The following is a 23200-nucleotide window of genomic DNA, read 5'->3' as shown; positions in this document are numbered from 1 at the left end:
AAGGGAGAAAAATCAAATTGATGAAATTAGAAATGAAAAAGGAGAGGTTACAACAGACAACAAGAGATACAAAAGATCATAAGAGAATATTCTGAGCAACTATATGCTAAAAAAAATGGACAACCTAAAGGAAATGGACAGATTCTTAGAAAAGTTCAACCTCCTGAGACTGATGCCCATATATCTTTTTTTTTAATTTTATTTTACTTTTAAACTTTACATAATTGTATTAGTTTTGCCAAATATCAAAATAAATCCACCACAGGTATACATGTGTTCCCCATCCTGAACCCTCCTCCCTCCTCCCTCCCCGTTCCATCCCTCTGGGTCGTCCCAGTGCACCAGCCCCAAGCATCCAGTATCGTGCATCGAACCTGGACTGGCGACTTGTTTCATACATGATATTTTACATGTTTCAATGCCATTCTCCCAAATCTTCCCACCCTCTCCCTCTCTCACAGAGTCCATAAGACTGTTCTATACATCAGTGTCTCTTTTGCTGTCTCGTACACAGGGTTATTGTTACCATCTTTCTAAATACCATATATATGCATTAGTATACTGGATTGGTGTTTTTCTTTCTGGCTTACTTCACTCTGTATAATAGGCTCCAGTTTCATCCACCTCATTAGAACTGATTCAAATGTATTCTTTTTAATGGCTGAGTAATACTCCATTGTGTATATGTACCATAGCTTTCTTATCCATTCATCTGCTGATGGACATCTAGGTTGCTTCCATGACCTGGCTATTATAAACAGTGCTGTGATGAACATTGGGGTACACATGTCTCTTTCCCTTCTGGTTTCCTCAGTGTGTATGCCCAGCAGTGGGATTGCTGGATCATAAGGCAGTTCTATTTCCAGTTTTTTAAGGAATCATATATCTTAATGATTCTGTTTCTGTTGTCTGCTGTTTCCACTGACTCCCATGATGTGTGTGATACCTTATTTCCTTGGTGCTGGTCACAATTTTTCAGTGTGTGTTGGTTATCCTGTTTAATATTTAGTAGGAATAATTGAGGCTTGAGTTATTAATTTGATTGTTCAGTTCACTCAGAAGTACCACCTGTGCTTGACAGAACCTTATACCCAAGTTGAAGGCTTGAGACTCTCTAGATCTCCAGGGCTGCACATAAGTGCAAGACTTGGTCACAGGGTTTCTGCTTATCTTGAGGATATATGTTAAACTTATCCCCATAATTCTTATCTAGTTGTATCCTAGGCTTTGATATTTGTTTCACCCATCCCCAGACATCACTGAATGCAAACCTGGGATGGTAACACTTCCTTCTTGCCTGTCAAATTCTCTCATTGCTGAAGCATATGTGAGTGTTAGGTGTACTTCTCTGGATTCTCACAGTCCCTGGTAAAGCAATTCCTTATACTATAATCTCTTCTGTGATATTTTATCTTAAGCATCCTATCATTTGTTTTTGTTGTGCTCACCATGGAGTTGATTCAAATTACCAAACCTGTCATAATCCTAAAGGTAAACATGAGTGGAATATTAGACTTGCACAAATGTACACAGGTACATATATACAATAGGCAGTGAGTGTCTTCACCTCAGATGTTGCTCAGATGTCAGCTTCCCATTGAGGTCAACACTAACACTTCCTGCACTGGCAGGTTAAGCTTCATTAGTCTGTCTGCTTTTTCTTTCTCTATACCCCTACCCCCTTCACATAGTCTGAATCACTAACTTGTTGGTTTTATTATTACGCTTATGCTATGAAATAAATACTGCTGCTGCTGCTGCTGCTAAGTCGCTTCAGTCGTGTCCAACTCTGTGTGACCCCAGAGACAGCAGCCCACCAGGCTCCCCTGTCCCTGGGATTCTCCAGGCAAGAACACTGGAGTGGGTTGCCATTTCCTTCTCCAGTGCATGAAAGTGAAAAGTGAAAGTGAAGTCGCTCAGTCGTGTCTGACTCCTAGCTACCCCATGGACTGCAGCCTACCAGGCTCCTCCGTCCATGGGATTTTCCAGGCAAAAGTACTGGAGTGGGGTCCCATTGCCTTCTCCGGAAATAAATACTATGAGAGAAAATATATTAGGTGCTTATAACTTCTATTTCCAGTGGCCTGTGACTGTCTCTGGAATACAAGAGTAACTCAATATGCTTTTTGAATGTATGAAAGAATAAGTGAATGAAGGAGATGATTAATGCCCCATGACTCTGGGAGCAAAAATATAGAATCTGTGCCTGAAACATTAAAGAGGGGACAGGAAAGCTCAACAAATTCAGTTGTCATCAGCACAGAGAGGTTGATTGAGCATCTCCAGGAAACAGTCACAAATTCAGGCGGAACAATCCAGTTCCTTCCAGCTTCCTGAGAAGGATGTAAGCCTGACCATGAACAAGTCACTCCAAGAGGTTGTTCCACTCAGTCCCTGAGGAGTTTTTTTGGTTGTTCAGTCACCGATTTGGGTCTGATTCTTTGCAACCCCATGGACCACAGCACACCAAGCAGGACCCTGCTAATTCCTAGAGAGAAATCACTGTTGAACCTGACAGAATTCACAAGTCAGTCAGGGACTTCTGTTCTTCCCTGGGGACCCTCTGGGTGGTGACTGGAGCCAGAGACTAGGAACATAGGCCAGAATTTATGGATCCTTAAAGTCCATGCTCAGCATATACCTGAGAGAACAGGTATATGTTCTGTTCTGCTTCCTGCAAGAACATCTCCAGAAACTTTCAGATTCCACTTTGTCATTTCCTCTCAGAATGTACACAAGCAAAACTATAGTTTATCTCCCTTATTACAGAATAGACTGCAGTTGAAAATGCACACAGGCTTAAATGTTTGGAGATACAATAATCCTATGGTAGAGTACAATTTTTGAAAAATGAATAACATTTTAAAATGATTTTAAAAGATGAAATATGTTTATATGAACCAATTTTTTTCTTAATTGTAAGTTTAATTTTATTAAAGGAAACTTACTATGGGTCTTTGATTCACAATTAGGTATCTGAAAATCTTCTCCCTACCTTTACTAAAAGATAGCAACCAGGATAATGTGATGGGTATATTTAAACCACAAACACTTAATTTCCTCTTATTATTATATATATGGCATATTATTGTATCAAATCCTATGAAATAACAGGCTTCACTACAAACATATTTTTCTGCCAAGCTCTCTTCAGAGCCCCCTTAATCTCATTGTTCCTGAGGCTGTAGATGAAGGGGTTCAACATGGGGATCACCACCATGTAGAACACAGACACCACCTTGTTCTGGTCAGTTGAGTAGCTGGACTTGGGCATCACGTAAATGAACGTGATGGTCCCATAGAACAGAGTGACTGCTGTGAGGTGGGACGTGCAGGTGGAGAAGGCCTTGTGGCGCCCCTCGGTGGAGTGCATCTTCAGGATGGTGATGAGGATGTAGATGTAGGATACAGCTATGACAGTCACTGTGACCACAATGATGGAGCCAGCTGTAAATGAGGTGACAGCTGCAGGAATACTGATGTCAGAACAGGAGAGTTCAACCAAAGGAGCAAAATCACAGAAAAAATGATTGACTTGATTTGGTCCACAGAACTGTAAAAAATAGAAGGAAATTGTAAAGGAGGAGGCATTGAAAAAACCACCTATGTAGGCCACTATGAGTAACTGAATACAGACTTGTGTGGACATTTTCGTGGAATAAAGCAGTGGGCTGCAGATTGCTATGAAGCGATCATATGCCATGGCAGCCAGAAGGATGCACTCAGTTGACCCAAAGAAAACAGCTGAACCAAGCTGGATGGCACATCCAGGATAGGAGATGGTATTTTTCTCCACCAGGAAGTTTACAAGCATATTGGGTGTAACAGAAGATGAATAGCCCATGTCAGCAATGGCCAAGTGGCTCAAGAAAAAATACATAGGATGATGGAGCTGAGACAAGATTCTGATAAGAATGATTGTGCTGAGATTCCCACATATGGTCACCAGGTAGATACAGAGGATGATCATGAAGAGGATGATTCGAAGGACTGGATCATTTGTTAAGCCCAGTAACATGAACCCTGTCATTGTAGTATCGTTCCTCTGCCACAGGGAATCCATGAGATAAGGTAGCTGCTACCAAAATGAACCTATGATGAAACACTGCATTAAAGAAATTGTAAATTTGATGATTTTATTTTCTTTAGTACAGATATAGGGTGTGATTATAAATAAAGATATTCAAGAATCAGTGCATAGTTACATGCAGTTGTGAGACTATCTGGATTTTTTAAATTATTTACAGCAGAATTACAAGAAAACTTTCTTGAAATAATATCTTTTACCTTTTGTATCATATTGTGTCCAAAATGCATTTAAAGTGGATTTAAATTCATAGAACAAATATCACAAATGAGATAAAAAAAATCAATGAGTATAATTAAAAAATTAGAAAAGAAATGTGTAGGGTTTTATAATAGAGATTTGATTAATAGCTAAATTTTATTATTGGTTACTAAATTATAAGCATCAGTTTAAGCATTTTATATTTATATGCTTATAATTTAGTGTGTGTGTATATATATAGTCTATGCTTATAATTTAGTCTGGTATTTAGTATATCTATATAGTGGGTGTTTATAGTCTATTTTTCATAAAATATTAATTTTTATATTTTATAGGTGAGTGAATCTGAGGAGGCTATATAAGTTGTACAAGATCATATAGCAATTGATAGAGTCAAAATATGAAGTCCAAAAAAATCTGACTATAGTAACCACGCAATAAATAATACTGACTACAAAGTCCATTACACCTGGCAATGAGTGTATAACAGATTATCCTTTAAGCCTTCTGGCAGTTATGTATATCTCTTTTATACATAGTTATGTATTTCTAGTTAGTTATGTATTTCACAATATTTATCCCTTAAAAGTTTTTTAAAGGAGAAATAAAAATGTTCTTGATAGTATAACAGAAACCAATTTCAAATTAGGGTTGCGGATTTTTTAAATTAAAAAGATTATTAGGTAGTCTGAAATATTGATGTAATCACTATGCAAAAAGCGTGATTGATATAAGTACATAATTAAAATACATTTATTCAAACAAACCAAATTACTTCCTACTTTAGCAATGTTTTCTAATTGGACTTTTATAGAATGAAATATTTTCAACATAATCTATAACTGAATAAAGTGTGGTTCAAAATCTTAAGAATGATCACCTAGTTAGTGGTCCTCATTTCTGAAACTGCTGACTTAAGTCCTGAGCTTTACGTGATGTGTTATTCTCTTGAAGCTAAAGCAACAGATCCATAAACAAAATAATTCTTTTTACAAAAATAGATATAATATCCTTCAATTTTTTAATCTTCAATTGAAATCTTTAAATACCAGTAAATGCCCAAACATCTCTGGAGTAAATTTACTAGCATTATGTTGGAGTGCTGAGTTTGGAGAGTGTTGAAAGGCCATATGAATTTCCTTGTTATAGATCAGGAACAAAGGATCCTTGTTATGGACTATGCTTGAAACTGACTACACATGAAATTGATGGCAGAAACAGCTCCGCAGCTAACATTACCTACTAGTTGCTTGATTAAAACCACCCTGTTCCCCAACTCTAACTTGTGAATTCAGAGGCAACTTTAGGGAGTAGAATGTTCTCAAATAGTAAATGAAAATCAATACAACAGATTCATTAACAAAAGCTAAAATCTTACCTCCTGGAATAAGAATTCATCTTTCTGTAACAAATCATGGTGATTGTGATTATAAAGCTATCTTTAATTTTTGTTTGCCTTTGGGGGTAAATCTCTGAAGAATCTAGAGATTCTAATGTGAATTCAAAAGCAACGTTGAAATGTCATTATGTTCCATAGTGAATACTGAACAGTTCAATTCACACACCAAAGCAACTAATATTTCAAGAGTCTTTCAATTCTCAAGTGGTCAATTTATTCTTTTGCTTCTATTGAGATAGTTATACATGCTTCTATAACCTTCATTTAATAATTTACTAGAAAGTACAACACAATAAATTGTCTTAGAGATAAATTCCAGATTTTCTTTGATATTTCCAATTAAGAAATAGTACTAAATTTCAGGTATAAAAAGATAATTTTAGATTTATCCATTCAATATATGTTTTTGATAAGTAACTATGTTGATACTTATAAGACATGCTATTAACTACTTTGGGATAATATGTTGTAGAATATGGAAAGTTGAATTTTAAATAACAAAAAAAATTGAACATGTGTATTAATTATATCAAAAGTAAAAAAGCAAAAGCTTTAAAAGTCCTCTAGAGAACTACAAAGTAAAGGGATGGCTTCCAGATAAGAAATAGTCTCTCACTGTCAGTAACCTTAAAGCAATCCCTTTCTGAGTAGTACCTTTTGAGTAGATGGATAGTAGCACAATACAGGTATTTTCAACCCTAATATTCAATCCCAAGTTAATTATCTTGCTAATCCTAAATCTGTTATCTCCTATATCAGCCTCTGAGGCTTCGTTTTTGAGGAACTGGGATTTGCCATCAATGAAATGGTAAGAACAATCAATCATTCAGGGCTCACTTTTGCTAAGAACTGTGCTTAACAATTTTCACATATTTAATTCTCTTGACAATTTTATGATGTAGGTACTTTTATTATCCTCATTTATCAGATAAGAGAACTGACACTGATGAACTCAAGCAACTTGTACTGGATGGTTCTGACTCATATTGATAGTTTCCCACTTTCAGTGCTACTGACTAACAGCTTCACTTTAATGCTTGCTCCAGTCCTTCTCTGAAACCCAAGACCTTCTAGGAAGGCATTAGAAGTCTGCTCAGTCCAAAAACAAGTGCCTCCCAGATATGGAAGAAGCTATGGCCCCAGGGGCAACTCCAACCAGGGGAGGCTAGGATTCAGTACATAGACATTCTTTTCCTGTTCCTTATATGGTCATTTCTAAAAAAGAATCTCTGGGTTTGCACACATCCCTAGGAAATCAAGCCACTGTCGCCATAGCAGGACCTTTGTATACAAGCAGGAGGAGCAAGACTTCAAGGAGAGAATGGAAGTGTCTGATTTTCAAAAATGAATGAAGAGAATCTAAAATGAGAAACTGGTTAAATATAAAAAATATTGTATTCCTCTTCAGTTCAGTTCAGTTCAGTCGCTCAGTCATGTCTGACTCTTTGCGACCCCATGAATCGCAGCACGCCAGGCCTCCCTGTCCATCACCAGCTCCTGGAGTTCACTCAAACTCATGTCCATTGAGTTGGTGATGCCGTCCAGCCATCTCCTCCTGCCCCCAATCCCTCCCAGCTTCAGGGTCTTTTCCAATGAGTCAACTCTTTGCATGAGGTAGCCAAAGTATTGGAGTTTCCGCTTTAGCATCAGTCCTTCCAAAAAACACCCAGGACTGATCTCCTTTAGAATGGACTTGTTGGATCTCCTTGCAGTCCGGGGGACTCTCAAGAGTCTTCTCCAACACCGCAGTTCAAAAGCATCAATTCTTCGGCGCTCAGCCTTCTTCACAGTCCAACTCGCACATCCATACATGACCACTGGAAAAACCATAACCTTGACTAGATGGACCTTTGTTGGCAAAGTAATATCTCTGCTTTTGAATATGCTATCTAGGTTGGTCATAACTTTCCTTCCAAGGAGTAAGCATCTTTAATTTCATGGCTGCAGTCACCATCTGCAGTGATTTTGGAGCCCCCCAAAATAAAGTCTGACACTGTTTCCACTGTTTCCCCATCTATTTCCCATGAAGTCATGGGACCAGATGCCATGATCTTCGTTTTCTCAATGTTGAGCTGTAAGCCAACTTTTTCACTCTCCTCTTTCACTTTCATCAAGAGGCTTTTTAGTTCCTCTTCATTTTCTGCCATATGGGTGATGTCATCTGCATATCTGAGGTTATTGATATTTCTCCCAGCAATCTTGATTCCAGCTTGTGTTTCTTCCAGCCCAGCGTTTCTCACGATGTACTCTGCATATAAGTTAAATAAGCAGGGTGACAATATACAGCCTTGACGCACTCCTTTTCCTATTTGGAACCAGTCTGTTGTTCCATGTCCAGTTCTAACTGTTGCTTCCTGACCTGCATATAGGTTTCTCAAGAGGCAGGTCAAGTGGTCTGGTATTCCCATTTCTTTCAGAATTTTCCACAGTTTAACGTGATCCACACAGTCAAAGGCTTTGGCATAGTCAATCAAGCAGAAATAGATGTTTTTCTGGAACTCTCTTCCTTTTTAATTCCTTTAAAATACATAAAACTTACCGAAACAAAAAAAGTAATATTGTCAAGTGGGGTCTTTATGAATAGAGACGTAAGACATATGTCTGACAAGTATAGCATTAAAGGTGGAAGGAGGAAAATCAGCATATAGGATTGCAGGGTCTCCATATTTTGTGTGAATTACTACATTATTGGGGAATCTCTGGTGGCTCAGAAGGTAAAGAATCTGCCTGCAATGCAGGAGACTCAGGTCCTAAGTAAACTGAATTTAGTTTACATATATTGACAACTGAATTTGGCAACATATATTCTTATCCTGAGAGTAACCCCTAAGCAGTATAATGCAAGAAGTATGCCAAAATGCCAATGGAAAGATTTAAGTGAAATTTTTATAATTTAAACAACCCAAAAGAAAGCAGGAAAGGAGAAGAGAGGAATATCAGCACCAACAATAATACTGATAATGAGCATCTATGAAAATCTTTCAGCTAACATCATTCTTAATGGTAAAAGATTAAATTACTTTCACCTACACTTGGGAAAAAAAATAAGGAGGTTCACCATCACTACTTTTATTCAGCATTATACTGGAGGTCCCAGCTATTTATAAAAGACAAAAAAAATTTTTTTAAGTATATAGTTGAAACAGAAATAAGTGAAACTGCCTCCATTTGTAGATGTGTTCATGCAGAACATTCTAAGAAATCTATAAAACATGTACTGTAACTCATTTAGTAAGATCAGAGGATAACATTCTTAATATATAAAAGAAATATTATTTTTGTATACTCCAACAAACAATGGAAAGATTAAAATAAAAATATATTTCATAAAACATGTTAAAAACCATAGTATTTAGGAATAAATTTATGGAAAGCTATACAACACGTCTTCACTAAAATTTATAGAACAGCTGAGAGAAAGAAGATATAAATAATGGAGTGAGATATACCATGTTCATGATTGGAAGACACAATAAAATAAGTAAGTAAATAATAAGTAAGTAAAAAAAAAAAAAAGTAAGGTGCCAGTTTTCCAAAACTTGATGCATGCATTCAATGAATATGGGTCAAAATTCTAGAAGGACAGTTTGTATAAATAGACAAGCTGATTCTACATGTGCGAACTAAACAGATTAGTGAAAGTTGTTTTGTTTTTTTTTTAATGAAGACAGTGTCTCTAAAACAGGACCTTAAACTGTAATTCATATGTGAGTGATTTACTGAGGAATGAGCTCAGAAGAAAACATAAGGAGAGGGAGAGGCAGGACAGGCATGGGGAGAAGCTGGATAAAGATGTGGGTTCTACTGAAGTGTAGCTTCAGTTTGAAACCATAGGAGCACTGAACCATGAATGACACAACAGAGCTGTCCTACCATATGACAACAGGGTGTTTTTGTCATTGTTGCTTTTAAATACTATATCATTAAGTTGTTGGCCATGGGGCACCATGGGAATGAGGGCATGCAGTTTCAGATATTTTGAATCAATTATATTCTTTTCAGCCACCAGTAAATCTCAAAAGAATATATTAGCAGCTGAGTCTCAAAGAAGTTGAAATGTTCACTGGCCTGGTAAGGGAGATTGGGGAAAGGCACAAAACTCTCTGCCTAGCTTCAGAAAATCCCAATTTATTGCTATGTAGAGCTATCTGGATTGCAACACTACATCTGCTAGCATTGAGGTTCTGTGTCCAGTGGAGGTCATCCAAAGTGTCTCTCCTCATAGAACTCATACTTAATGGCTGCAATTTCTCTCTGTTCTTATGCATCATTCAAGCAAGGGGCTTCTTAAAAATGAGGTAGCATTTATGCTGAACCTTAAAAAGAGTGGGCAAGAGTTTGAATGAGTCAAATTAGAAGAAGCTATTCTTTTTTTTGACAGAACAGAGCACATAATGAGGAAAGAGCAAATATTAAGCAGAAGATAGCATGTTCACTGGTTTGTATCAAGTGTTGGATTGTTATTGGACATAAGAGATAAGACTTATTGGAGATAAGACTTAGTAGCACATTAGGTAGAAGGTAGTACAGATGATGAAGACCTTAAAGGCCAAGCTGATGGGAGAGGCAATTAGGAGCCATTTGTAGATTTTATAAATGTCAGTACAGTAACTGGGGATTTATATGAAATGGAATTTTCCTTCACAGCCAGGTCTTCTATAGAATAGTTGCCTCTAAGGGAGAAATCATAGTGTTTATGCTGTGTGTTAATTTTATATTTTGTTGTTGTTCAGTCTCTAAATCTTGTCTGACTCTTTGTGACCCTATGGACTATAGCACACCAGGCTTCCCTGTTCCTCACTATCTCTCAGAGTTTGCTCAAACTCATATCCATTGAGTCGGTGATGCCATCCAACCCTCTCATCCTCTGTTGCCCCCTTCTCTTCCTGCCCTCAGTATTTCTCAGCATCAGGGTCTTTTCCAGAGTCTGCTCTTTACATCAGGTGGCCAAAGTATTGGAGCTTCAGCTTCAGCATCAGTCCTTCTAATGAATATTCAGGGTTGATTTCCTTTAGGATTGATTGGTTTGATCTCCTTGCTGTTCAGAGGACTCTCTAGAGTCTTCTCCAGCACAATTCAAAAGCATCACTTCTTTGGCACTCAGCCTTCTATATGGTCCAACTCTCATCATACATGACAACCGTAAGAACAGTTTTGACTATACAGACCTTTGTCAGCAAAGTGATGTCTCTGCTTTTAATACACTGTCTAGGTTTGTCACAGCTTTTCTTCCAAGGAGCAAGCGTCTTTCAATTTCATGGCTGCAATCACCATCTGCAGTGGTTTTGGAGCCCAAGAAAATAGTTTGTAACTGTTTCCATTTTTCTCCTCATCTATTTGCCATGAAGTGATGGAACCAGATGCCATGACCTTTGTTTTTTGAATGTTGAGTTTCAAACCAGCTTTTTTCTCTCCTCTTTTACTTTAATCAAGAGGCTCTTGAGTTCTTCATTTTCTGCCATAAGGGTGGTGTCATCTGCATATCTGAGGTTATTGATATTTCTCCAGCTATCTTGATTCCAGCTTGTGCTTCATCCAGCCTGGCATTTCACTTGATGTACTCTGCATATAAGTTAAATTAGCAGGGTGACAGTATACAGACTTTACGTACTCCTTTCCCAATTTTGAATGAGTCTGTTTTCCAGGTTCAGTTCTAACTATTGCTTCTTGACCTGCATACAAGTTTCTCAGGAGGTAAGTAAGGTGGTTTGGTGTTCCCGTCTCTTTAAGCATTTTCTACAGTTTAATGTGATCCAGATAAAAATCTTCTTTTTACTAATCTTCTTTTGAATGATTCTCCAGGTAATAACTTCTCATGGCATGCCATTCCAGTTGACCTGTGTATAGGGTAGTGTAGTTTTTAGGGACTTGGCAAATTTTCAGAATTATAAAAGAAATGGTATTGTGTAGTAAGTAAAATATGCCTGAGGGGATCATCTAAATCCCTAGGTTTATTTTTAGCAACTTGTTTCCATCACTTTGTTCTTCAGAATTGTAAGTATAAACATCATTACACTTATGTAGAACAGAATTTTAAAACATTTTTGGAGGACATCACATTGGGATCACAGAGCATAAGACTCCTGGTATCTAAAACAGTAGTCTAAGATAATGGTCTCCTGTGGCCAAAGGACTCTCATTAAAATCTTTATGGTACTGAGCTCCATCCTTAATGAATGGAGAAGATACTACCTTTTGTGTTAGGGAGACTAATTTCAGAGGGACTCATCACAGGCATTCAAAAGGAAAAATTGCTTTAAAAATTATCCCTGAAATATGAAATATTTGAAATCACAGAAAGTATTGCAGAAAGCCACATCTGAGATATGAGACTGTAAGTTCTTCCTCTAGCTTACTACTTCATGAATTTGAGAGACTAGAAGGTGTTTTTCCTTGTGTAGAACATGGACATTATAGGATTTTTTTTTCTCTTTACAGTGATTATTCTGTATCTTCTAATAATCAAGTACCGGTAGATATTAATAGCCTGTTAGAAAATATTAAAATATGCGTATAGACAATCTAGGAAGTGAGAATGTTGAAAGTTCCTTATGCCTGGTAGAGTTGGAACCCAGGAAACAGTACTGGGGAAGCTTTGAAGAACTTCACAGTTCTGAATAGGATGCTGAATTCAAAGCAAAATCCAGATTAATAAAGAGAGTAGTGCTTGGGAAAAACAAACAGAAGGGATGAAAATATGTTACAGATTTTCTTCTCTCCAGTTCCTGCCAGGGCAATTGGGAACAATGAACATAGTATCATACTGGCATAATCTTCTATCATTACTGTACAAGAATTGTATGGGAAAAAGCCAAGAATTTGAAAAGAATCATCCAAGTCAAAAATTCTCAACAATAACTAGTGAGAAAGACTATACAGAGGACATGTACCCTCATATGCCAGAGATTTCTCTTCTTGGCAAGGCCTGCTAAGAACTTGTGGTAGATATGGGTAGAGATGTTCGATTTTGACAAAGCTACCCTGGAGAGTTCAGTATGCCCCTTAGTAGATGACCACTGTTGTAGTTCAAGTGTGATTCGATTCAACAGAAATTGGGGTAGTACCTAACATGAGAAAATGCTAGTCTCATTCTCTTAGACTCTAAGCAAACATTGTTGGCATTTTCAGAAGTTTGTTGTTTTTTTTCACCATCTTTATTTCAATTAAGAGAGCATGAAGAAAACTTCTATACATGCATTCCCATTGCTAGGTGACAAGATTCTTAAAACTTTCCTGGGAGCAGCCTATAACTTTAGTATGTGTGCACACAAAATACATTTTATTTATACATTTAAAAATGGATTATAGAGGAATTAGTAAACGAGCAATATAATAATAATGAGTGGCTTTCTGGAGAGGATGAAATTTCAATTTTTCCAATAGTCACTGAAATTACTCAAAAACCTACATTCACTAGATTTTAAACTGGTCTCTGCCTGTCTTAGTGTAGGAGGAAGGAGGAAATTAAAACAAAATTTCATCTTAATAAAATGACATGTGAATCTAGTAGAAATGACTAACACAGCCGGGAGATTTAGGCAGGCTTTCTGTGGGACAGTGCCATTGGAACTGTATTTTCAAGAGTGTTAGCCCTCTATCAGGCAGGAAAGTTCAGGAAGGATATTGCAGATTAGAGAAAATAATGTGTGCAAATTAGAAGCCCTGAAGGACATGTATTTGGGAAACGGGAATGTTCCCCATCTAGGGCAACAGGAGATGTGGCTGGACAGGTTAAGACCTTGAATGCCATGCTAGGGCACTTGCAATGAGGGTAGGCCTAATAATCAAGTAGCCACGTAAATGGGTCTCCAGATAGTCACTGCCTTGCTGTGTAAATATTATCCATGTACACTTACCAGCTGTATTGCCTTTGGCAAACTAACTCTCTAAGCTATCCTTTTTTCACCAGCTGCTGCTGCTGCTAAGTCGCTTCAGTCGTGTCCGACTCTGTGAGACCCCATAGACAGCAGCCCACCAGGCTCTGCCATCCCTGGGATTCTCCAGGCAAGAACACTGGAGTGGGTTGCCGTTTCCTCCTCCAATACATGAAAGTGAAAAGTGAAAGTGAAGCTGCTGAGTTGTGTCCAACTCTTTGCGACCCCATGGACTGCAGCCTACCAGGCTCCTCCGTCCATGGGATTTTCCAGGCAATACGGTCATATTAATAGCATTTATCTCTTAGGATAGCGAAGAGGATGTATGAGATAGCATCACCAACTCAATGGACAGGAATTTAAAGAAACTCTGGGAGATAGTGGACGCCAGAGGAGCCTGGTGTGCTGCAGTCCATTGGGTCGCAGAGGCAGACATGACTTAGTGACTGAACAACAGCAATAACTGAAGCATGCAATGAAGTTTAGAAGTTATTAGAATTAGCACGTTTGTAAGAAAAGGATATATGAAACATGTTGAAAATGAGAAGATATATAACATAATCATATATTTGATAGAGAAAATGTGGTAGGTGCTGAACGATAGATCTAGATGATGGAAAAAGTAGAGACTGGCAAAAAAAAAAAAAAAAAACACACACACACATGAGTGATGGAATAGAAAGAAGACATTTTTTAGTTAGGATCCTGGAATCTAGAAAATGTGGATAAAAAGAGAAGGTGAGGAATCAAAGTAATTCAAGTTAGGGCCCGAAAACTTAGTAAAAGTCTAATAGAAGTAAAATAGGGGAGGAGAAACTGAGGCAGAGGGGACACCATGTGCAAAGGTGCAACAGCAATATGGATCATGATGTGTTTGGTAAATAGAGGGCAACATGGTCTGGTTTGAGCGTAGGGTAGGCAGAGGGATGTAGCAGAAACTAGGCCAGGAGCAGTGCCTTGGGATCCATTTGTGATGAGCATCAAATAGCATGTTGGGGTATTTGGATTTCCTTCTATAAGGAATATGCATCTATTCACTGCTTTTGACACTATTAGTGATATATTCATGGCAACCCTTTCCAGTACTCTTGCCTGGAGAATCCCAAGGATGGAGAAGTCTGGTAGGCTGCCATCTATGGGGTCGCACAGAGTTGGACATGACTGAAGCAACTTAGCAGCAGCAGCAGTGATATATTCTGTATTTGGAAATCTAACAACAAGTCACAATGTGGTAAATAAAATGAAAACACAGGGAACTTGTGACAAATAACCAACTAAGGGAGCACCATATACACTCTGTGGGATAGGTCCAGGAAAATAACAGGGGTAATTAAAAAAAAAAAGGGTGATAAAGATGTTGGCAAACAAGTCATCTGGAATTATGAAAATGGAGAAGGAGTAAAAAATGGAATCTCATGGTAGCTCTCTGGTGTCGGTAACTAACTCAAATAGGAAGTACGGGAGGGAACTCTGACATGTATGGGAAATGTGGCCAATTCTGGTTTGAAAATCTTACATTCAATACTTTGAGGACATTTTGGCCTGGAAATGTGCCAAAGCAAATTGGAGCTTTCTATATAATAGAAGTCAGAATTGGAGAGTCATACAAGGTAAGTGATAGCTAAAGCAATAAAATTGAAAAAGTTTCCTTTAGAGGTAAATAGACAAAAAACTTCAGAGGAGAGTGGAGTGGTCACAAAGACAAGCCATTTGGGTCTAGGAAGATTGCTTGGGTAGATGAGTTTCCCACCTTAGAGTCCTTGAATTGGTTGTGAACCACGCGGTTAATGCTCTCTCCCCTAATCTTTACCTGCTGGTTGCTTATTGCCATTCTGTTCTCCATTTAAGCATGTTACCTCCTCAGAGAGAGTGTCCCAAACTCCACAAACCAAAGTAGCCATTCACTCTCACATCACAGAGATCCTATGTGTCTGGTTACGTTTTGTGTTTCTCATGTACAACATTGTCTAGCCCGTTGTATTCATTTAGTCAATATGTGTTGAACAAATGCATGACTTCCATATTCACTTAACCACTCTACAACTCACTTGATCTTTTATAAAATCAGAATGAAAAATTCCAAACACAGAGATTTGTGAGGACTACATAAAGTAGCTTTCTCTCTGTCTCATGTCTGACACATTATGGGTAATAGGTGGGTGCTGGTCACCTAGCCTGACTCCTGTTGTATTATATCCCCATAACTACAATGCAAAAAGAAAATGGTAACTCTTCAAATGGCAAAATATGTGTTAGTCCTACAGAATAATTTCTAGCTAGTGTTTCTCTATTTCTCTGGTACCCTTCTTTTTCCACCACTGATTCCTTACTATTTTTCTTCCCCATTCCCTTTAACAATGACTGAAGTTAAAATCAAAATTCTATGGAGAGTTTTAATGTCACGTTTCTCCCCTTACCTCTTTTGAGATCAAATGTTTAATGAAAAATTGAAATAGAAATATGATTTGCCAAATTGATCTGAAGAATTTGAGTTTATTCCATTCAGGTCTGCACTTCCAAGCAGACCACATAACAAGTACATCTGCTAGAAAATGCCCTGGAGGTTTTGCTAAAAGAGTCAAAATTTTATTAGAACATTATTACCAGAATATGCCACTCTAAATTAGACAGTGCCTTCAGAATCATTTTGACTCCAAGCTAGTCCATTAATATTATGTTGGGCATCTGGGAAAGAACTTCAATGAGAAATTAAGAAATTTGAAAATTATTGTGTCTTAAGAAGTAATGATATTATATATCTCAAGCTCCAAATGTTAGTGTGGTTAGAAACTCTGCAGAAATTACAACATGTTAAATTCATTTATGTGGTCAGATCATTGGCACATTGTGACTTTTAGTGCACTGATGAAAAGATTCTTTGAAGGGAAAGTCAGAAGTCTTTTGGATAATTTCACTCATCTCCCTAATTCTTTAAAAGTTTAATATTTATTTAAAGTGATTTCAATGATTGAATTATTTTATTCATTCAGCCAATAGTTTATGAAGCACCTGTGAGTACCAGATTAACATTATATCTCAAGAAGCATTGAATACAATCAATAAATCCTGTGGATGCAAACAAAGAAATTTTATTCATATTTTCCTCTTACATGCAGATATAGTTTGGAAAAGAGAGATTAGAATGGCTTTGTGAGTATAATTCAAGAAGATATTTGGGCTCACTCTATGTCATTAATACAGAGTCCCATACTAGAATCATTCTCACTACTGTACATTCTGAACTTGACTTCAGTCAACTGCCTTTAGAATCATTGTCTCAGGCTCTCTCATGAAGAGGTGCCTTGAAGTTCAGGTTCCCTTGATTACAGTCTAGGTGACATCAGTCCATAAGGATAGGTTATACTCATCTCAGAGTCTTCGTTTCAACAACCCTCCACCTTTGAAAGAGAGTTGCTACGTGCACCAGGAAGATGGACAATCATACCACAGTGAGGACATTCCTTCTGTGGGGATTTTCCAGTTTCCCGGACCTGCAAGATCTCCTCTTTGTGATGGTTTTCTTCTCCCATGTGACCATTCTAGCTGCAAATGTGTCCATAATGGTGGCTGTCAAGCTCAGTCAAAACCTTCACACTCCCATGTACTTTTTCCTCTGTGGCCTCTCCTTTTCAGAAACCTGTACCACTATGGTAATCGTCCCCCGCGTGTTGGTGGACTTGCTATCAGACAGTAAGTCCATTTCTGTTTTTGAGTGTGCCACACAGATGTTTTTCTTCTTTGGCTTGTCAGGCACTAACTGCTTCATCATGGCTGCCATGTCCTATGACCGTTGCACTGCTATTCACAACCCACTGCACTCCTCCATCCTCATGACCCGGAAGATCTGCTTTCAGTTAATGAGGGCTGCGTGGTTGGTTGGGTCCCTGGTTTCTGTGTGCATCGTCACCATTGTATTCAACTTATCTTTCTGTGACTCCAACACCATCCAGCACTTCTTTTGCGACATCTCGCCTGTGGTCTGCCTTGCTTGTGACTATACTCTGTCTTATGAAATGGCTATTTTTGTGCTCTCTGCCTTTGTATTGGTGGGCAGCTTTATTTTAATTATGATTTCCTATGTCTTCATTGGGTCCATGGTTATGAAGATGCCTTCTGCCAAGGGGCGGTATAAGGCCTTCTCCCCTTGCTCCTCCCACCTCACTGTGGCGTGCACACACTATGGATTTGCTGGCTTTGTCTATCTGAGGCCCAAGAGCAGTGACTCATTCCGTGAAGATATGCTGATGGCTGTGACGTATACAGCGCTGACACCTCTGCTTAATCCCATTGTTTACAGTCTAAGAAACCAAGAAATGCAGACAGCCCTAAAGAAAGATAGTAGATAGTGCAAATACGTTCATCCTTCAGATGGTAAATAAAAGAACCCTGGACATTTAAAAATTACAGACTGATGGAAAATAAAAATGGGAAAATTGATGCCAAAACTCAGTCACTGTGCACCGGTACCAAATCAAATCTTGGAGGAGAGTTTTGGATGAAAAAGAAAAGAATTGCTTTATTACTTTGCCAGGCAAAAGGGGACATAGTGGACTCATGGCCTTAAAACTGTGTGTCCTGACCAATGGGGATTTTATAAGGAGTTTTATGGCACTGTTTCAAGGGTGAAGTTGTTGATAGGAATTAAAATGTGTGCAGGGCTTGCATTCCTTTAATCTGGCCTCATTTGGTCTCCCATTGAGCTTCTGTGGTTCTCAAGGTTATCAAACTGTGACCTTCTTTCTGGAATAAATAATATGTCATCAAGTAGTTAATATTTTTCATTTGTTGGAGATTTTAGCTCTGCAGAAGAGCTCAAAAATATTGTTATGTGTATCCCTTGAGCTGGTACCAGGATTCTCCCAAGGCTGCACTTTTGTTTCTTGACTTCTCCTCCCTTGCTTTTGTATCTCCTCCTTTTCCTGATTAGCAACTGCTTGAACCTGCCATTTGGAACTCAGGGAAGGTTGTGGAGGCTGAAGCCTATTCCCAACAAACAAGAAACAGGGGACACAGAAAGGTTTCTGTGCCTGTGAGCCCCACAGGGTCCTGCCTGGTTTCAAAATCAGAGTGCTTCCAACAAAATAATCTCTTTGTGTACAAAGCATTTAACATATTATAGAATTAACTTATATGCCCCGGCACCACTATTATTCTAAAAGAAAGAGGATACCGTTTTAAAATAGTTTTTTAATTTTTTATTTTATAATTTTATTTCATTTTACAGTAGGTCCCTGTTGGTTATCTATTTCAAATATAGCACTATGTACATGTCAATCCCAAATTCCCAATCCATCCCTACTCCCCCCCTGCCCCCTCTGGCAACCACAAGTTTGTTCTCCAAGTCTGTGAGTCTGCTACTGCCTTGTAAATAAATTCATTTGTATCACCTTTTTTTTTTCTTTTAATTCCACACATTTTTAAAAAGTTTTAAAATACATGTATGTGTGCATCTTTGTATGTATGTGTCTCTGTATGTGTGTGCATATATATATATATATATATATATAAATGATTCAAAACATGTTTGGAACACAGTATTTTCAAAATAATAGTTGGATGAATCTTTCTGTTTATGGATTGTAGTTTTCGTGTCAACTCCCAGAAATTTTTGAAAGTCCCCTATTTTGAGCATTTTCTCCTTTTTTAAAAAGGTTTACAGTTTATAGTTCTACATTATACATTGAAGTCCAAGATCTGCTATGAGTAATGCTGTGTAAGGTGTGGCATTTAGGCCTGAGGTGGCTCCCCATCTATGGTTGTCCAGTTACTCCAGAACCTTTGTTGAAAAGATTTCCTTCTTTCATTGGACTGCTTCTGTACCTAAAAAAAAAAAATGTTTGGCATACTTATGTAGGTCTTTTTCTAGATTTTTTGTTTAGCTTGATTTGATCAATGTATCTTTTCTTCCACCAGTACCACAGCATTCTGATGACTTCAACTGTATAATAAGTCTTAATATCAAGTAGAGCCATCTTCTACTTTTTTCTTTTATTTCAAAAATCCTACATATATTCTAAGAACTTGCTTCTTTAGTTATGTAAGCATTCAGTGCTGTAAATTTCCCCCTCAGCACTACTTTAACTTAATTTCACATGTTTTGATATGCTCCCTTTTTATTTTCATTCTATTTATTTTTAATTGCTAGAGTTCCATGTCTTCTTTTTATTATTTGCTTTCTATTTAGGGAACTTGCTTTTGCCATCATTTAAATGTGGATTTGTTGGGGAAATTTTCTTTTCGTTTTCCTTCATCTAAAGTGTCTTTATTTCACCATCGTTTCTGAAGGCTTTTTCTGCCAGATGTAGAATTTACATTTGATTATTCTTTGGTTTTATGAAAACCAAGAATGGCTTTTTAAATATATGAAAAATATGGCTTTTTAAAATAATAAGTAATGATATTTCCTCCATCAGTGCTTTTAAGATTTTTCTTTTAATTTTCAGAACTTTACTTATATGTGTTGTGGTATGGATTTCTCTGGATTTATCCTGTTTGAGTTTGCTCAACTTCCTACACCTGTACCTCTATATCTTTCATCAAAGTTGGAAAGTTTTCAGACTTCATTTCTTTAAGTATTTACTCAGTACCCCTTTCTCCTTTCCTCTAGAACTCTCAAAATATGAATGTTAGCTTGTTATTTTCCCACAAATCCCTGTAGATCTGAACTTTTTTTCCAATCTATTTTCCTTTTGTTTAGATCAGTTATTTATATTTATCTTTGTTAAAGTTTATTGATTCTATCATCTGTCATCTCCAGTAGACTATTGAGATCATCCAGCAAGTTTTATTTTTTAACTTCAGTGTTTGTATTTTCAGTTATGTCATTTTCACATTATTATTTTTCGACTTTTGTTTCTTTGCTGAAATTTTCTATTTTTAAAATTTGTGCCAAGGAAATTAATGGTTGCTTGTTGAAATATTTGTTTGAAGGCTGTTTTAAATCCTTAACAGATGATTTCTAGATTCTTTTCGTCTTGATGTGGACATACTATGTTTAATCTCACTGAAGTTTTTACTTTTCTGGTTCTTGGTATGATAAGTGATTTTTGACTATGTTATAGATATTTAGAATATGATTGTATTCTGGATCATATTCCAGATTTTTTTTGGAGGAAGTCTCCTGTTGTGTTGTTGCTATAACACCAGGTGGGTGTGAATGTGTTTCTTCAATTTCCTGCTGAGCACTCCTGACACAGCTCTGGCAAAAATGGAGTGCTGACTCCCACCGCCTACTTGTAGATGAGTGAGACGCAAGTTCAGCTTTGCCCACTGCATGCTGTCTCCTTCCCAGTGAAACTGTGACACCAACTTGCAGTTATTTCAGTCAAAAATTATATTGAGTTCTTGTATTACAGAGAACATCATAAGCCATTAGACATGTAAATGACAAGCATCCAATGTATCTGCCCTCATAGAATTTATCTGATAGCAGAGAAATGATAATAAAATCATCAAGTTAGTGATTCAGACAATTTGAAGGGGATAGTGTCATGAAGAAAGAAGAAAAAGAGCAATGAAGCTTAACATGCCAGGGCAGGAAGTGTCAGTTCAGGCCTCTTTGGAAAGATAACATCTGAGCAAGGATGGAGGAGGTGAGGATATCACCTGTTGTATATGGTGTTACCTGTGTACATTTGTGCAAATCTAATCTTCCACTCACATGCATATAATTTACCTTTACCTTTGAGATTTCTGCTCCAATTATGGCAGGTTTAGTAATTTGAAGCAATCATATAGTGAACACAACTAAAACAAATGATAAGGTGTTTAAAATCTCTTAAGTAGAGGTTACAAGATAATAAGGAATTGCTTCCTCAGGAACTGTGAGAACCCAGAGAAATAAACCTAACACTCACATATGCTTATCAACCCAGGTTTGCATTTAGTGGTGTCTTGGGAGGGGAGGAATATACTTCAAGATGGATAAATTTTACATATATCCTTAGGATAAGAGAAATACGCAGTGACCAAGTCTTGAACAGATCTCTCAGATCCCTGGAGATCTAGAGAGTCTCAAGCCTTGAACTTGAATATAAGATGGTCAAGGACAGGTGGTTCCTCTTGGTGAACTGAATAAACAAACAACTCAAACCTGTTTTTGCTGCTGCTGCTAACTGAACAATTAATATGATAACACATACATACTGAAAAATAATGAACAGCACCAAGGAAGTAACTAAATACCAAACATACGGTGGGCATCAGTGTAGACAACAGAAACAGAATCATTAAGATTTAAGATATGGGAATCAATAGACACAGACTATAGTATTATTTTATTTAAAAAGATAAAATACAATTTGAAAACATATAATCCCATAAAACCAAAAATGATGACTTTGTAATATGCAAAAGATCCACATGGAACTTCAAAAGTGAAAAATTTGCCATGCCAGTGTGTGTACCAGGCATTCATTTCTCTTTGGTGAAGGTAATCTTCACAGTTTTTCACTGTGACTCCCAAGGGACATCACTGGCAGAAGACCCATCCTACCTGGCAAGCCTCATGATCATAACTGGGATCATATATTTATAATGCTGCCAGATACAGTCTCAGAGTCCCTGAAAGAATTATTTCAAGTTATCAGAATCACTGCACTCTGAAAAGCCTAAAAAATATATTTCGTATATTCTCCTCTCAGTCCACGTTCATTTTACAATTAAAGAATCATTCTTTTTTACAGTGTTGCATGTAACACAGCTGACATTTCATTTTTGTCAGGATTTAGGGGAAATAGAAAGTTCACAGTGATTAACTTGAAACCATGAAGCCACAGTCACAATCAAGCATTTCATTTCAATTACCTCCAACGATTTCTTCTCCTTTGGAATCTAGTTTTCTCTGTGCCGCTGGCCACAGACAACTACTGATATGCTTTCTGACAATACAGATTAGTTTCCTTTTCCTGTAAATTTAGAAAATACAAATCATATTATATACACACTGTTGTGAATGACTTCTCTCGCATAATTATTTTAAGATTCATTGTAATGAGTATCACCATTTTATTTCTTTTTATTGGCAAGTAGTATTTCACTGTATAGATGTACCACTTACTTTAATCCCATCACCAGTTGGTGGGAATTGTTTCCAGTTTGCAGCTATTGTAAATGAGACTGATATGAACATTTGAGTTATTTCTGTGTGAATATATTTTCTGGTTTGTCTTAGGTAAACATTTAGGAGTGAGATTGCTGGAGATAGGGTGTTTATCTTTAAAATTTTTCAAACCATTTTCCAAAGTGATTGTATTATTTTACACTCCCATTTATGATGTTAAGAGCCCTAATTGCTTCAGTATATTACCAGCATTTAGTATTATTAGTCCTCTTTAAATGTACCATTTAATGGGTGTGTAGTGGTATTTGCTTATGCTGTTGATTTTTGAATTTTGATATAGATTCAATTTCTCAATCTTTTAACATATGCATTGTGCATTTCAGGTTATCTAAGAACATTTTGCCTAACACTACTCATGAATAGTTCTTCTGTGCTTTTTTCCAAAACTCTAACACTTTGCATTATGATCTATGCTCCATTTTGAGAGTATTTTTGTATAGATGTGAGGGTTAGGTTGAAGTTTGCTTAGTTTGTCTGTCTTTGTCCATGAAAGTCCAATTATTCCAACACCATTTATT

General features: G+C 37.2%; 3 protein-coding genes across 3 annotated transcripts in view; 2 read left to right on the top strand and 1 right to left on the bottom strand.

Moving 5' to 3' along the window:
* The window catches only part of LOC102404175 (olfactory receptor 491-like), a 160490-nt gene that overhangs the window by 122069 nt on the left and 15221 nt on the right, over nucleotides 1–23200 (top strand). The window lies entirely within an intron of this gene.
* Nucleotides 3101–4063, bottom strand: LOC102407626 (olfactory receptor 502-like). The gene has a single exon (XM_006052827.3). The coding sequence runs from the start codon at nucleotides 4061–4063 to the stop codon at nucleotides 3101–3103; it is 963 nt and encodes a 320-aa protein (XP_006052889.3).
* LOC102407961 (olfactory receptor 10T2-like) lies at nucleotides 16993–17907 on the top strand. The gene has a single exon (XM_006052828.3). It carries the CDS (start codon nucleotides 16993–16995, stop codon nucleotides 17905–17907), a length of 915 nt encoding a protein of 304 aa, XP_006052890.3.

This window comes from Bubalus bubalis, chromosome 16 (assembly GCF_019923935.1).
Source record: "Bubalus bubalis isolate 160015118507 breed Murrah chromosome 16, NDDB_SH_1, whole genome shotgun sequence".
NCBI lineage: Eukaryota > Metazoa > Chordata > Mammalia > Artiodactyla > Bovidae > Bubalus > Bubalus bubalis.
The sequence above is the reverse complement of the archived record's forward strand: the minus strand, read 5'-3'. Positions and strand labels throughout refer to the sequence as shown.

Excerpts from the sequence above, each read along its gene's own strand:
- LOC102407626 (XM_006052827.3), bottom strand. The coding sequence starts at position 4,063 with ATGGATTCCCTGTGGCAGAGGAACGATACTACAATGACAGGGTTCATG.
- LOC102407961 (XM_006052828.3), top strand. The coding sequence starts at position 16,993 with ATGGACAATCATACCACAGTGAGGACATTCCTTCTGTGGGGATTTTCC.